This window comes from Rhipicephalus microplus, chromosome X (genome assembly GCF_043290135.1).
Source record: "Rhipicephalus microplus isolate Deutch F79 chromosome X, USDA_Rmic, whole genome shotgun sequence".
NCBI lineage: Eukaryota > Metazoa > Arthropoda > Arachnida > Ixodida > Ixodidae > Rhipicephalus > Rhipicephalus microplus.
In genome coordinates, this window is record NC_134710.1 from 206,868,201 (window position 1) to 206,885,849 (window position 17,649).

General features: G+C 45.2%; 1 protein-coding gene across 3 annotated transcripts in view; it reads right to left on the reverse strand.

Moving 5' to 3' along the window:
* The window catches only part of raskol (Ras GTPase-activating protein raskol), a 188,093-nt gene that overhangs the window by 77,636 nt on the left and 92,808 nt on the right, over positions 1-17,649 (reverse strand). For all 3 annotated transcript variants that reach the window (XM_037435912.2, XM_037435913.2, XM_037435914.2), the window contains 4 exons: positions 16,123-16,399; positions 9,656-9,721; positions 9,477-9,573; positions 8,286-8,428 (listed from right to left, as the gene is read on the reverse strand). In XM_037435912.2, the coding sequence (XP_037291809.2) occupies positions 8,286-8,428; positions 9,477-9,573; positions 9,656-9,721; positions 16,123-16,399 (583 nt within the window). The remainder of the gene's footprint in view (positions 1-8,285; positions 8,429-9,476; positions 9,574-9,655; positions 9,722-16,122; positions 16,400-17,649) is intronic.

Here is a 17,649-nt window from a genome sequence, read left to right on the forward strand (position 1 = left end):
TTTCAAGAGGAAGACGCTGCCGGCCAAAGCTGCGCTGCCCGCGAAACGTCATTGTGCGGGCCAACGAGAACGGCTGGATGACCAGTGCTATGGTCAAGGAATGGCTGAATATCGTATGGCTGTGGCATCCAGGCGCCCTTTTGAGCAAGCATTCTTTCTTTGTGCTGGACTCGTACCGCGAACACTTACCGACAGCGTCAAGGCAGCACTGACAGAAATGGACACAGACCTTGCCATGATACCAGGTGGAATGACGGGCCAATTGCAGCCATTTGATGTTAACATTAATAAGCCATTCAAGGATCGCCTTCGGGGATTATACACGGAGTGGTAAAGCACCGAGGACCACCAGCTGACATCGATGGTCCACATCAAGCGAGCATCACTGTCTCAGTTGGCAAACTGGGTGGCTGTAGCATAGGACGACATCACAGAAACTCTGATCGTGTGCTCTTTCAACAAGTGTTGCACATCAAATGCGCTTGATGGCAACGATATTGTGCACTGTTTGAGGACAACGACAAAGAGATCAGCAACGACGACTCGGAATGAGCCTGGCATCTTGATGATGAACCTACTGCTCCTTTTCATCTTCATATTTTTAATGAATGTTTTCTCTTTGTGAATGCTGTCTTTGATTTTTACCCGGCCAACATTTGAGGTAAGATTTTTTTCGGGGGGGGGGGGGGGGGGGGGGTTTACGGACTTTTGGGGGTCGGCCTAGATTCGAGTAAGTGCGGTAGTACTTCTGGATGAAATATTATTACACGCGAAGGACACCAGGACGTATATGACTGATGAGGCCATTTATTAGGTTGTGAAGGTGAGCACTGGAGCAGCCAACAGGTTGCATCTGCCAGTTTCGTTGTCGTCCTTTGAGCTGCCTTAGAGTGGCAAGCCCGTGCATTGGTTCTGTTTGCTTTTCTCTTATGTGTAACATTCGTCTCATCACAGATGAAGGCCGCTAGGCGAGCCCGTCCAAGTGTCGAAGCGTAAACAATTTCAAGTACCGTATTTACTCGCGTAATCCTCGCACTCGCATAATTCTCACACCCCCCACATCTCCCAACAAAAATACGATATTGTTTTCCTCAAGTAATAATCGCACCCCCGAAAATTGCCACAATAATGTCCTCTGCTCGTTCCAGCCGTTGATGATGCTAGCGCACGCCATCTGGCGTCATCTCTTAAGCATCAGGCGTACTATTATTGCACGGAGATTCAATCTAATCCAAGCCAAGCCAAAGCGGCAGTGCACCTTGCGGCGTGTTTTGTATGTTGTGTCGGTAATCTTGTCACGTTGTGGGGCGATACTGAAGCAACACGGTTGCTTTCAGGTTGAAAGTGATTGATCGTGCACCAAACAAACAGGGCCACCGGTAGACCCTTCAGAGTCGACGAGTTTTGTATTCGCTACTGGTGACGGCAGCTGAAAGCCACCAAGACGCGTTGGGCCTGCCGCGTGCTTAAGACTGAGATTGATGGTAAACTTTATTTCTTCAGAAGGAAACTGCGGACAATTCTGTTAAAAAACCATCAGCCCAGTACTGACATGCTAAGCTTACCTTTTGAGGGCTCCTGTTGAGCGACGAACGCTACTGCTACGCCCACAATACACACAAGCTTTGCGTATGGTATTCTAATTCTCGACTATTTGATTGCACTTTTTGTGTCTCGAATAAATATTGCCTTGTGTTGAGCCTCTGCTTTTATTACTGAGGTCAATTTCAATTCGTACTTCTCAAAGCTTGCTGTTAGTTGCTGGTGTGAGAATCCTGATTTGCGGCCATTTCGTTTTTTTGTTGTTGTTTTTCGCTCTGTAGGTTTTCGTGAAAAGTTTTTCTCGCGTAATTCTCGCACCCACAACTTTGCACCCGTTTTCCACCAAAAAAAGTACAAGGATTATGCGAGTAAATACGGTAGATGTCAGGACCACTGGAGTCTTGAAAGCTCGTCTACCACTCGTCGCAAGACGAGTCATGATGTAGGTGACCTCTGTGAGTCTGGTGATAATAGTCGAACTTCGCTACAATGAAGACCCCATCAACGAAATTTCCGCTACAACGTAAAATTCACGGTTCCCCGTCGGCAGTCCATAGGAGTCAATGCATAAATAATGTCGCCACAAAGAACACTTTTTCTTCTGCCGTCCCGCTTCAATGAAATTTCACAACGCAATACCAGGCTCAGACCGCCGCCCTTCAGGAAGCATGGGCGCCGCCACTGCTCAAAAGTGGGGGTAATGAGACTGCCCTGCTTTTGCCACTGGCTTGCTTTTGAGCCGCAGACAATCCAAAGCTCAAGCTCAGTCGCTTAGTTTATGGTTTTCTTTTACGCAGCTGTGCGAAACGATGCCTTTTTTGATGCCAATGCGTATCATTTTGTTCGCGCTTGGCCATTGTGGTAACTAATCAGAGCAGCTCTTCATCTGCATTATCAACAAAATCAGATAGCTGCGAGTGCTGGATGCAAGAATGGCATAAAATAAGGCAAAAGTCACTGCTCCCCGATACCATGCCTCCATCTCGGTGTTGTCGGATACAATTTGACGGCAGACAGCTGCTGGTGTGAACGTGCTAATGCAGCTGTTTGGTTTGTTAACGAAAGCAGTTATAGGCCTTGTTTCAGCGTACTTTTCACCATGGCCTAACTATGCATGGGTAAGAATCGCATCGTGGCACTGCTGTAAAAGAATAGGAAGCAGCGGACACATTTTTGAATTTTGACAATAAACGTTGCTTTATTTTGCTAGCTCAGATTAGCTATACTTTTTAGATTTCACTACAACTAAATTTTCGCTTGAACAAAATTTTTTTCTGCACCTCGTCAGTTTCGTTGTAGCAGGGTCCGACTGTAACAAATGGCCCATCGAATGTGGCCAAAAACTTTTGGCATAGCCCGCGTTTCTGCGTAGGAGTTCACAGCCAGACTAAATGACCTGGTTGATAGGCTACTGGTCAATGGTCAATGTCTTGAGATGCTAAGGTGCCAATCGGGCTATATGACATACCTCTTAAGGAAAGCAGATAGTTTAAGCGAATGTGACATTTTCGTGATCACAGAAAGGGAAAACATTGTCGATTGTGTGCTGGGGTGGACATGCGTACAGCAAAAATTAGGGGCTATAAGCTGGTAATCTTGTGCTTGGTGACGTTGAATGCATATGTGATGAATGGTTGTACGTGATCCCAGTTATGGTCAAGATATAAATAGACGTTTTGATAATGGTCAGGTTGGTGCTCTCCATAAGTCCACTCATTTGTGGATGGCAAGGTGTCGAATGACGCAAGCAGGATTCACACAAACAAAGAAACACCTCCAAGGCATCTGCTATGAATTGTCGCATGGAGTCACTGATGATCACGTGAGGCCGGTCGTGTCAGAGGATAATGTATTGCAGCAGGAATAGTGAGACATCGCCAGCAGCTGCGGAGGGAACGGGCGACACCTCGCAATCACATGTCCAGTAGTCAACACAAACTACTATCCAACAGTTGCCCTTAGCCGTTTTAGGGAAAGGACCCAGGAAGTCCATGCCCACTGGTTGGAAAGGTGCACATGATCACTTTAGTGAAGGCAATACAGTGTTTAAGGAGACGATCAATGTGGAGCGTTTAAGCAGGAATTTTGAAATATTTAAAAATATTTGTTGGAAGTGCTTGCCATCTGCCGGTAACTATTTGATGTAATTTGAGCAGGCAACTAAACTCGTTTTATGAAGAAATATGACATAACTAACAGTGATGAATAATCAGTTATGTTTTATTGCAACCGCTACAAAGTACAGAATAGCTCATTTAAACATTAGAAAAATATGAGTATCTTGGGGCAATATGTGTTTGTAACAACTGTATTCTAGCTGTATTCTACAACAACTGTATACTAGAGACAACAAAAAATTTCTATCCTGCCAAAGTTCTACTGTGACTACTGGCAACTGAGAACAATCAGGATGTGATCTCAGTTAAAGGGACTGACAACTGGCCAGAATGTGCGATTAGATTGTAGTAGAAATGAAAAGAGGATGAAATACAGTGATATATTCCAGTATTCTTTTTGCAATGTGACTAGGATTTATATTTTTAAATGATGCTTAAAATAATCAAAAACCATCTTATTGCGCAGCCTAGAGGAAGAGCCTTGAAAACACACTATGAAATATGGAGTTTATCCCTTTGCTGAACGTGGTCACGTAATCTGGTGCTGTTCTGCGTGCCAAAATTAGAGTACAGTGAACTCCCACTAAATGAAACTTGCTTAAACGAAAAAGGCGCATGAATGAAGCTATCTAGGCACATTTGGTTGGTCTCCTAAATATTTAATGATAAAAAGTTTCGGGTAATCGAAATATATTTTTTCGCTTACATCGGTTAAATGAAACTAAGTGGGCAAAGTCCATGAACGGTGGAAGTGGCCATGACAGTCTAGCAACCATGAAACATATGCCGAAGCTACCTTAGTCAAGCCAATCAAGCGATTGCACATGTTCGCACACGCTGGGCACCAATTTATCCCTCTTGTTTCCATCTTTTAAAGGCGATAGTCTTTCTTGGGGACCTTCGACGCGAAAATTTTGGTCTGTCTGTCTATTTGTCCATCCTCGAAGGTACTAGGCACTTTAAACGACACTAGCGAATATACCCCAAACGATCGACCCCATCCGCAGCGCCCACCAATGTTGCTCAAGATTCAGCGTTCATACTTATGCGAATGTCAATTAAAATGCAATTGTCGCGTATATCTGAGGCATCACACAATACGTATATATTCTGTATGTGCATCTTTTACTAGAAAAGGCATAATACATCAGTTATTCTAAGGACCGTAGCGTTTATCACGCGGCGCTGACCATGCAACACTTGTACGAAAAGCGGAGTGTTTCCAACGCTTTGCTAAGATGACACAGTGGTGGCACCTACCCGTCGCCTTGCGTTCTACACCTTATCACCTCTGAGACGAGCGCGCACGCCCGCCTCAGAGCCACGCGTTTCGTAGCGCTCATGTCTCACCTGTGACGTGACTTGGTGTGCTCGTTTGCTTCCGCTGCAGCTCGAGGCACTCTAACGCAGCGCCTCCAGAGTACCATTCACAAATTTTCTTGCGCAGAACATCAAATAAACGTTTTCTCAATCTCTCCAGACGCAAGACTATCGTCTTTCGAGGACATTGCAGATGAACATGCAGGTACGGGGCCAATTTTTTGTTTCCATCTCGTCGCGATCTTGAGATGGAAACAAGAAAACGGCAGCACAATGCACTTTTGCTCGCAACGAAAGTAAAAACCACTCAACAATTTGACCGCAACGATCTATCGAAGACAGAATTTGTGAAGAAGTTCAATATTCCCAAGTCCACACTGTTGAGGATACTCAAGAACAAAGGAAAAGTTGAAGAAGCTGCAAAGCTTGGGAACTTTGCCCCGGACAGATTGAGGATGAGAATGGCAGCGTACAAAGAAATCGAAGATGCTCTTTTTCTCTGATTCAAGTGTGCGCGCAGTGCGAACTTCTTGATCAGCGGCCCCATTTTCGAAAAGGCCAGAGAGATTGCTACTTGCATAGAGATCGAGTACTTGCGGGTGAGCAATGGCTGCCTGAGCCGTTTTAAAAAGTGGCATGGTCTTGTCTTCAAGACAGTTTCTGGAGAAAGTGCGGCTGTAAACAGAGATACAGTCGAGCCTACATATAACGGCCCCACTTAAAACGAACTATCGCTTAAAACGAACAATATGCGCATGACCGTGAAAATATACATTGGTTCAATGGCACAAAATCGCACTTACAACGAACATCTCCGAGTGCCGCCGATCGGTTAGAGCGAATGGGGTCGGCGTTCAGCCGACTTCTCAGGAAACCACTTTCGACCACTGATCAGGTATCGGCGAGGTGCCCATACATTCTTGTTATTAAACGCCGACTCTGCCTCCGCGCTCCTGTAGTTGCTGCTCTCCCAGACCACTTTTCTTACGCACCCCTCTGTGCTTTGTCCCCCCCACTACTCTGAGCCCCCCGTATCGCCAGGCGAGGCCCGTGTTTTCACACTGATCTTTCAAAGACCGGTCGGCCATCTCCTTTGTTTTCGATCGCTGGTACTGTCGTTGGCATCACCGGCCTGGAGTGACCAGACAATTTGCCAACATCGTCGGCTACCGACTTGTATCCGATCGTCTGCGTCTAGTGCACGCGCATACGCTACCCCACCGACTCTAAAAATTCGCGATTTGTTTTGTGTTTAGGACCTGTTCTAGCTCACTTCACACTCGGCTCAGCATGCCCTCCACAAGCGTGCGGAAGCGTGAAAACGGCTGTTAGTTTGCGTGGAACAAATCACGAAATATCGAAGGCGGTGAGGCCACGCACACCCACCGGCACAACAAAACGATTTTTTGACCACGACCGCAAATTCTTTGAACACCGCCGCGCGCACAGATCCAGACGGCCGTGCTTTGACTTCTGCGCGCGGAGGCACTTTTTCAAGTTTTTCTACGCGCGAGTTGTGCGTTTCGCGGACTTTTCAAGCAAGCTACCTGACCCACCTCCTTCCTGCGTGTTTTGGTTTTTAAGGTCACCCTCCCACTGTGTCCTCCCCCCTGTTCACTCTATCGCAACTCCTTGCCCTTCTTCTTTCACCAATCTGCTCTACTCTTTTGATCACAACCCCTTCGCCCGTCTCCACCACTCTGCGACACCAGCCACGCTGGCTTGAGTTAGTTTCGTTTTCTGACTAGAAACGGGCCCAGAGCGGTTCTGCGCGTTCTGGCATGAGTGCTGCGTGTGCGCGTCTTGCTTTCTTGGTGAGCGTGTATTATCAGGATGGCAGACGGGAGAACTTGCACGCTTTTTCCTGTGCTCAACAAAACCTCGAAAGTGTGACTGCTTGGCTTGAGTGTAATCCGTGCGTTAGATGCCGCGTTGCGGAGCGCTTGCTCATAGCTGTTCTGGCAGCCAACTTGCAGCTTCGGGCATCCCGATATTCGGTTGTGAAGATAATGAACATTTCGTTGGCGGCGGTGACGACTACATGCGCGCGAAACTGTTTTCGCGAGGCCGACTTCGTCAACACCGGGCTCGATGCCGAGCCTGAAACTTACGAACGGGATCAGTTCAGCGGTGATTTTTGGCAGCGCGTCGTCGACTCCGACATGGGAGAATGGGTTGAACATCTGTTGCGATAGTTTCATTACGGCCGATGATGATGCCGACACCGCGGAACCGTGCATGGATTTAAGCATTGTGAATGAAGTACGTGGCGAGAGCGATTGGGAGGAATCGGATTGCGAGAACGATGATACTTTGGAGCCAGTGCCTCATGCAGCTTATGCCGCGGGCCTCGGCGATTGAGCACTCTGCCGTTTTAAATGAACTCGAGACCACCCTTATCGCTTCTCCTCTTCGAAACACGTGCATCACGGACTTTTTTGGGCAAAAAAAAAAAGTTTGTGTTCTCAACCGCGACTTTTTTAAAAGCCTTGTTTCATTTACTACGAACTTCGGGATACAGCGAACGGACGCCGCGTCAGGCTCAGGTTAGTTATAAGCGGACTCGACTGTATCTGTAAGCAACATTGGCAACATTTTTTTTCTAATCAACAATTTAAGTAATGTATATTTAAAAACATTTTTGTTCAGTCAGCCACAGTTGGTGCTTTTGAAATAAAGTCATATTTTATTCATTTTGTAAGCCATGGTTAAATGAAACTCCTCAAAAATAGAACACATTTTCTCGCCCCTTCGAGTTCCGTTTAAGAGGAGTCCACTGTATGTATATTACTATCTAGCCCCACTCCATGCTGTGCTACTTATGACGTACTAAAGTAATGGTGTAAAGCAGCATTACTGTTGCGACCACCAGTGGACCAAGTCGAGCCGTGGCGCATGTGCGCAGAGTGCACGCATGGGCAGTAAACCACCGCGCTTGAACACAAACCGCCCGTGCACTGTTTGCAGCACCTTGGCATGGAAGTAGCACTATGAGATTTCTGGACCACTATTTCAACAATCAATGTCGACTTAATATTTTCCTTTAGTGTCCCTTTAAGGGTGAAATTATATACAACGAACTACTGATATAACGACAACCTATTACGACACTTTTGAGTTTGTTATAAACAGGTTTGACTACCGTCCAGAGACAGTAAGACAGGGAAAAAAAAAAAAAAAAAAAAAAAAAAAAAAAAAAAAAAAAAAAAAAAGCACCATAGAGTGTGCAGCAGCGCCAAAAAACCCAACAGTGAAAAGGTTAAGATGTGTAAGAACATAGATGAAGGACTTAAAGCAGATGTTTACCTCACAGTCTAAGTTCGATGCCAAAATATCTCGAATAAAGGGTCCCAGGGTATCTTGAAGGTAGCCATCACCAAGAAGCTTCAAATAGGCCTCTGTTGCCTTCGTTGCCAAAGAGTTGCCACGGAAAGTGAGGTGCTGGTCTCCTATTAAAACGTGATGGACACAAAGGAAGCAGAGTGCCGTTAAAACTTTACTGCACAGACATGATTCTTTGAAGCGATTACCCAAAGCTAGGCCTCGATTATGAGAGAAAATGCTCAAGAAAGTTGGACTAGCAGAGTCAAGTTGTCGAGAGACAAGTAGAGAGAAAGTTGGAGAGTAGAGTCAAGTTGTCATGAGGTAAGTAGAGAGAAAGCTAGACAGTAGAGTTGAGCTGTTATGAGGTAAGTATAGAAAGAAAATAGAAAGGAGTCGAGTTGTCATGAGGCAAGTAGAGAGATAGACATGAGAGTTGAGTATTTACAAGCTAGGTAAAGAAAAAGTTAAACAGCACAGTTAAGCTCTTAGAAGTTAAGAAGTGGGACAAAGCAAACTAACGGGCAAAGAAATCAAATGAATGACTAGACAAGACATGCAGATAGCATAAGCATGGAAAGAAAGGTAACTGAGCTTTAATATGCAACTAGTTTTTGTGACAGAGTGGTTTTGAGTTCTACGTACATGCAAAGCAGGACACATACACCGATTCCTGCTTATTTGCAATCTGCATATTGATTAAAAAATGGGGAGTTAGCCAGCGAAACACTTGCCCACCAAAAAAACATGTCCGATAGTGAATAAATTTGTCAAGCTATTTTAAAGTTTTCAAGAAAAGCAATTCCAAGTCTTAAAGAGCCTTGAAAACATGTTTTTCAATCTCAAGGGTTTTTAAGGGTCTCAATAACCTGAACGCACCCTGCTTTGTTGAAGTTGGTGGCACTCCTCAGATGATGGAAATTTGTACATAACAGTTAGTACACTGTTAGACGGTGCTCCTGGCAGGTAACAAGGAAAGTGTACTAACACGCAATCAGAACAAATTCAAAAAAGGCTTGTGATGATTTCAACACTTGAACAGGCTAAAAAGTGTGGATTCAGTTTTGTCTTTTTTGGACAACTCAATTACTCAGACTTCTCAGTAATCAGAGAATCAGAAAAGAAAAAAATAGACATTAACTGTGTACCATTTTGTTATAATGAGGTACAACCTACCCAAGTCTTGTAGGTCAGCCATGACGAGTTGAGTCAGGAACTCCTGGGCCATTTCCTCTTTATGCATTATGCTCACAAGGCCTGTGGCTATTTCCTCCTGCAAAAGAATCGAAACACAACAGATTGCAGATGATTTTTACAAGAGACAATAAAAAGGATTGACTACTGTCAAAATCTACCTTAAGGCGCACTCCAAGTACAGGTTCCAAGAGTCTGCACAGGGGCCCGAAATCCCTCTTCAGGTACTGAAAGTCATAGAAGAGAAATAAAAATAGAAGCACTTGGTTAATGTTTCTGGTGCAGTCTCCACTACATAGCGAAAAAGCTGTTCCCAAGGAGATAGAACATAAGCAGGCTTACACAGACTACAGCGCCATCAGCTTGCTAAGGATATCACAATAGAGCGAATTTTAGGCAAATGTTCATTATGTTCCTTGCGTTCATATCGTGCCACACTGAAATATGAGCACAAATTAATGGTTAAAAAAGGCTTTTATGTGTTTTTATAGTGTTTATAAATGCTTATTTTCAGCCTTTCATGCCTGAATGTATGTAATTGTCTATAAATGACTATTTTCCAAATTGGTACCTATATGAACACTATTAAACTTCAAATGTCACTGTAGAACGTTTTTTGAAACAGTTATTCATGTTACCAGGCGGTTACTAAAGGTCAGGTTACTGGCCTTTAGAAACACTATGGAGTTGAAACTAGCCCTCTAGTTCAACCAACTTCGGAGAAAACAGCTGCTAGCAGAAGTGAAATGAGATGCGCCAGCCACCTTACGCCAACGCGCTAACATGTTGCGAGCGGAAAAGATGCTATATGTGCAACCCTAGATGAGAGCATGGCTCAGCATTTGGTATGAAATAAGGAGATGGAAATAGAGATGGGAACAGAAAAGGAAAGCGGCGTCCATGGCATAAAACACGGCAGGTAGCTTCTGGTGCCGTTTTCTATTTCAGTGTCTTAAAAGAAGTGAACCAGATTGAAGACATGGGTGTGGCAATGGGTGGGAAATAGGAGGTTTTTCTGTGCAGCTCCGATAAGGAGGCGACTGAATGCAAAACCGTGGAGTGCCGTAAGAAGAAAGGAGAGTGCAGATCAAATGTAGGAAAAATGTGATGTGCATGTGGCTTTGACTTAAAGCATTTCCTTTTAAAGCAATGCAGCAAAAAAGCTCTTTAAAGGGCCCTTCACCATGTCACATGTGAAACTGTAGTTAGACAACGAAGGCTGTTGTGTGCTCAATGAACAGCATTGGACTACAATAATATTTCAAGTTGGTTCATCACAAGCCGTGAAACCATGATACGAGGAGGCATCATGCGCACGCAAGGTCTTGGCAACACTGCTTGCATGCACGACTTAGCTCAGGTACGTCACGTGCACATGATGTGCCTGAGCCAGGTTGTGCACGCAAACAGTGTTGTGTTTCAGCGTTCTTTGTATTGTACAGTTCGTTTCTGTGGAGTAGCATGCGCGCACATTTGGAGAGAGGCAGGTACGAATCAGGTATCCATACCGCGATATACAGCGTTGCACAGCTGGAACCACTGTTAGGGAAAATCATGGTGGTGTGGGGATGACTCACCAAAAACATTGTTATGGCTGGTGCCGGTGCAACGATGAAAACACAAACACATACAAAATAAACGCAGATTAGTCTCGCATACCGCTGCTGATCAGAAGTAAAAAATAAAATGTAAAACACACATACATTCTGCTTGTGCGCAATTATTTCCCTAAAATTTCATTAATCTATTCAAGCAACAGATAATACAAATTACACATGCTGTCTCGAATAATCGTCCCAGTTCCACACACTACCCTAAGCGATGTCAGAGCACCATTGTTGACGTAGAAGAGCAACGCCAGAGCTCAGATAAGTATAAGAACTATTCCTTGTTGTAGTATGTCAACCCCTCCATCTTGGCTCGCACATCTTCGAGAAGGGCACGTGGCGTTCATACTAAAATTTCATATCTTTCCATAGGGTGTAACGTTGCAAATCATGGCAGACATGATCGAGAGCACTCAATCCATGCTAAATACATGTCAACTTAAAATTCTCAGATCTGGTGAGGGGCCCATTGACAGAGAAACAACTAACCCTACGCGATTAGACCCAGTCAATGGGAGGTGTCCCTCCCTCCTGTCCTTTTAGCGGTCTATCAGCTTCTTTGCATGCCAAAAATGAAGAGATCCAGGGGTGTGTTGATTTCATGGAAGACACTTGACTCACTATGATACACAATAAAAGGAGAGACACTGTTCTACGAAACGCACGAGAAAAAGGACAATTGCATTGCCATGTTCAAACGGTGGCGCCTTTGTGTCATCATAAACATTTTGTTTTTGCTTTTCTGTCGTAAATACACATCACGTAAGTCTTTGTTTAATATACGGTATTTACTCTAGTAATGAACGGACTTTTTTCTCGAAAAATTGGAGCAAAGTTGGGGGGTGCGTTTATTACGTGGGGTAAATTTTATTAAAATTTTTTCAGAAGGGGCAAATAGGCCAACTGACATGTGCGTACACTGTTTGGAAACAGCTCCTTTATTGCACTTTGCTCATCTACAGTGGTTGATGGCGCTATCCTCAGCAAGCTGTTCCCGGGCCGCTCGCGCACACCATAAAAGCGTTTTGTGGCTATCTTTTCTCGCAATCGTTCAACCGCAACAGTGGTATCAGCTGTGATCTCGTGGGGCGCACAAAAGCGTGCGCTACGGCGCACATTGAAAACTTCATGGCAACCTTGCACGACGACCGTGATGACGCTGTTAACATTGTAGCAAGTAACCAATATTGCAGCAAGCTACCCCAAACATCAAAACAAACCTTCAATAACAAGATTAACAACAAAATACGGCCACCGCCTCGCTCCTACACGAGAAGTTCCTGTATGCGCGGATACAAGTGAAGCGAGGATTGGAGGTGCTACTATGTTGCGGAAACTGTCACGATTTTTTGCGGAAATCGTCACGATAAGCAATTTTCTTCTGGTTTTCCAGAAACCTGCAACATAATATTCATGAATGACCTTAGCGACAGCAAATCCTGTCCTCGCTCGAAAATCGCATGCATATGATTGGCCTTTTTCGTATTCACAGGAAGTGACCGTCAGTTGGCGCGGACAGTTGTCGCGACCTTTGCTCCCTGTGTGCTTATCAGCTGCAATTTCTCTACACTCGCACCATTTATGAATCTCGCTGTAGCGCACAGATGAAAAATACAGGAGACGTGCCTCGCACAGATAGAAAGAAAAACATAAAAGCATATCCACGGGGTTCAAGCTCGTACTGCAGGGTCCTTGCGCAGCTTCTGCCTTCTCAACTTGTACTGCTGGGTCCTCGCAGCACTGCAGCGCGGAATCAGGGCTAGCTTCGACCTCTCGGCTCGTCCTGATGGGTACTTGCGGCGCCGCTGCGCAGAATCACGGCTAGCTGTGTTGTCTTGCGCCCGCACGGCGGGAGTCATTCTTGGAGCATGAGCCACTGCGCTCTATGCGCACGCCGCTCAGCCGCTTTGTCCATCCTTCGTCAATGAGCACTTGTTGGCACGCGCGCGCGCCCATGCCAGAACGGCGCCGCCGAAGAACACGCAATAGAAACGCAATAGCAGTGGCGGGATCATCTTTCTCTCCTTCCTGTTTTCATAAAGGTCACCTTTTATTATTATCTTTTACTACAAAGCGCCCTTTATTATGGGGCGATTTTCCATTTCTCAGCGTATATGCATTCATTCGATAGTACAGGGAGTGCCATCTATGGCCGGATACGTGCAAGGTAAATCCTGCTTTCATAAAACTCGCCTTTTATTATTATCTTTTGTTACAAAACGCCCTCTAGTGTGGGACGATTTTGCATTTCTCAGCGTATATGCATTCGCTCTATAGTACAAGGAGTGGCATCTGTGGCCAGATTGGAGACTCAACGAGCGCTGGTTACTATGATAACGGGACGATAGGGTGAAACCATAAGGAGCTTTGCCCCTAAAACAATACGACACGCGACAACGGGCGATGCGGGTGGAGGGAGTGAGCTGAGGTGGCCGAGAAGGGTCAGAAAATAAGACAAAAAAAAACAACAAAGAAACAGATCTAATGGATGAGGAGGCGCATGGTGTTGGTTAGCGAGACTGCAGCGGATGAATGTAGTAGGTGCGTTTATTATGCGGGAAAAAAAATCAAAATGTTGAAGACTGAAGTTGGCGGTGCATTTATTCTGTGGGTGCGTTCATTATGCCAGTAAATATGGTATTTCGAATTTATGCAAAAATTTACTGTGCCTATACAGTATAACCTCATTACAACAGACCTCCATAGTGAAGAGGATTCTGAAAATTGTAAAAGGAGTACGTAAAATCGAAGTAGAGTGATATATCGTTAACTCGAATTTGCATATCTCGAAAAATCGGCTAAGTCGAAATTTTCCGTGGCACCGAACATTTTCCTATCCATCCCATGTATACTTTTCCCTTTATCTCGAAGTATTTTTGGGTTGGATTGCAGGTAACTCGAAATCTTGACTGGGAGTGGACCGAGAATGACGCCTTCGGACGATTTCACAAGATTTGCGCGATGCTGCCACGCCAGAAGACCGTAGATATCTTTTTTTTCTTATTTAGCCGCGCCTGCCACTACGTCGATGCTTTCCGCAAACGCTAAGTGCACGATGTTTCAGCCCTGAGACATATCATCTTTGTCAAGCAACACTGTGGCACTTCATGTGACACATGCACTGAGCAGTGAGGCCCTCTGCCCCCGCTTGGTGTAGTTTGTCTCGTTCACTTTGTGCAGTGCACATGATTTTCCCCGAGGTGTAATTTCCGTTCCTCTGCGCAAACCACACGGTATGGATTTTTTGCTGACTGTGAGTGCTGTGCTCGTGATTTTCTTAGCGCGAGTGCGGCAAGCATGGCGTCAAAACAGTTTAATTCACTTACGCTAGAAAAAAAGGTTGCCCTAATTAACCAAGTGGAGAAATGAGGCCGTACGAAATCAAGCATCGCAAAAGAATTCAGCATGCTTTTGTCTACGCTTTTGACAGTGGTGAAAAACAAGCAGCAGGTGCTGAATGAATTTCAGCAGAGCTTCTGCCTTCAGTGGCAACTGACGGGAGAAGCTGGTTTGAGGGTCAAAGTTCCCAGACATTGAAGCGGCTGTGATGGTATGGCTGCGAAATGCCAGAGCAGCTAACCTTCCCCTCACCACAGCAATAATGATGGAGAAGGCAGACGCTCTGGCCTTGCAAATGGGGCACACGGACTTCAGTTGCAGCAGAGGCTGGTTTGACCGCTTCAAAAAAAAAAAAAAAAAAAGGAACAGTGTGGTGTTTAAGTCAGTTCACGGCGAGAGCGGCACTGTCGACGCAGCCGCTGTAGACAATTGGCGCAGCAGCCGGCTCGCCGAGTTGCGGGAGAGTTACACCCACAACAACATTTTCAACCTTGACGAGGAAGCACTTTATTATAAAATGTTGCCGAGCCGCCACACCTTCACACCAATGGTGAAGAGTGCTTGGGAGTGAAACAATAGAACAACAGAGTCACTGTCCTTTTCGGGGCAAATGCGACAGGTGAAGAGAAGCTGCCATTACTCATAATTGGCAAAGCTCTTAAACCTTCGTGCTTTAGAAATGCATGACTGCCGAATGACGAATAGAGCAACGTGGATGACTGCTATTCTTTTTGAACAGTACGCTCGTGCAATAGATAACGAGATGGCCAAGAAAAACAGAAAAGTCCTGCTCATTGCTGACAACTGCCCAGGGCCACGGCAAAATAGAAAATATGGAGGCAGTGACAGTTGAGTTTCTGCCTGCAAATATGACATCTGTGCTGCTGTCGATGGACCAAGGTGTCATTAAAGTGGCCTGAAAAATCTACCCAAAGGACCTTCTCCACAGAATTTTGTTGTCTTATGAAAACGGGAAAAGGCTACGAAATTGACCTACTGGGAGCAGTGCACCGTCTCAGCAGCACTTGACAGGAAGTTTGCGCAGCGGCTATCGCCAACTGCTTTACGCATGCTGGGCTTTTACATGTCGCCAGTTTGCCGGAAGCGGAGACGACAGAGACAGATGACTTACCGACTGTGAGAAACTTTGTCAAGAGGTCATTTCGTTTACAGGTAACGGTGTTGCCGAAAATGACGCGACTTTTCTGGAGTACGCGCTGTGTACCCAGAAAGGTCCCCAGAAAGGTGCAAAGTAAAAAACACACTTGGGCACGTCTTATTTTCTTGGTATTCCTGGCATTGCTCGGAAAATCGTGTAGTCAACTCGGCCTTTTTTCCCCACTTAAACTGATGTTTCAGAGCAGTTCGGCACAGTTTTTACGAGTTTTATGCTTTTGAAGCAGCTTGGCGCAAGAAAGTGGAAACGTATAAAAAATGCGCAATGCGCAGCTGTATCACTCCTGAAAAATAAGCATTTATGCGAATTGCTCCTTTCTCCTAGAAAAAGACATTCTGTTGCGAAATTACTTTGAAATCAAACACACCATGCAAGGTTCAAGGCCAAAGTGCGCTCATGAAAATAGCACACAAATTTTAAATAAATGCTATGTCACTGCCTTTTTGTAGAGCTCAGCACATTTAGAATTTTACAACTATGATAAGAAGCAGGAAGTGTATGGTACCTGAAGGAAAGGCTGATAGGAAGCCAAGGGCTGCACTTCCAGAGACTGGTAGCGCCATTTAAGTCGCACTGAGGGAGGTGTGCTCTCCTTTGCTCCAGGTGTTGGCGGCCCCTTCAATTCGGGCACCAAAGGGTACCACTTTTCAGTTACATGGTGTGCCCGGGCAGGCACAAGAGGAACAGTCACCATTCCGAGTGCTGTGCTCTTGTCACGTCGCTTGCGCCTGTCAGCCTCTCGAAACACAGTCACCGTCAAGGTATTCACAGCAGGAAGGTGGCTGTGGTCAAACAGACGTTTCTCATTACTAATAGTGATACAAGTCTACCACTTGAATGAATAAAGTCATTACTTTCACTGATAAATGACTTCGACTGCAGCACATCAAAACTTCAGAAATTGCTTATCTTACATAACAAAGTATTGAACTAATAAAGTAAAAAAAGAAAAAGATGGAGCCCGTTTGGTTTGCTGATTTCACTGGGAAATTATTGAATATTTGAAACCCAAACTCAAATGTACACATGACTGTTTTGAACATTTTTAAACAAATTAGTGGTCCGACTTTTATGGAGCGCCTGATAAAAAATTGAAGTGTCCCTCATTAATTCATATAGCAAATTAGACAGTAGAAGTTGTTGCATGCCCAATGAAAACCAATATCCCATATGAGTTTATCAAATTGCTACGTGCTAAGTGATATTTTGCAGCACCACAAAAGCATGCATGCCGGCAAGCTTGATAGGGCCAAGAGCCCTATCAAGTCTTCGCAAGACAAATTCCTTCCCTGCCCTTTTCTGTATTGGAGCTGGAAGATGATGACATGACGCAGATGCATCAGCAGTTCATTGACACGACATTACTGAGCATGCTAACAGTGTTGTGTTGTTTCGTTGTTGTGACGTGTGTGAGTGTTGTAGCACTGCTTCATATTTTTTTTTAAGGCACATATACGGTATACTGCCTGCTTCTGTGGTATGGAACTATCAGAGTGCGCACATTTGGAGAGGCTGGCCTGAATCATGCATCCTTGGCGTGACCTACCGCATTGATGATTGATACGTGGGGTTTAATAACTCAAAACCACCATATGATTATGAGAGATGCCATAGTGGAGGGCTCCAGAAATTTAGACCACCTGGGGTTCTTTAACGTGCACCCAAATCTGGAAATTCAGCCGCCATAGCCGGGATTCGATCCCGCGACCTGCGGGTCAGCAGCAGAGTACCTTAGCCAGTAGACCACCGCTGCGGGGCGTGACCTACGGCATCACACAGCTGGAACTCCTGTCAGGGACAATGCACCTAACTCTAACAGTATTGGCAGTCTTAAGCAAGACAAGCTGCTTCAAAGCAAAACTGCGATTAGAAACTGTACAATTTCAGAAATAACATTGCATCCATTGTCGATATTGCAGTTGCTGGTACAATCACGCTGAAGATCCTGTACTCGAACAGTGGGCCCATGAGCGTCTACAGCAGAAGGTGTTTCTGGCGCTTTGCGACGAGAGCGCCATACCTAGATAAAATT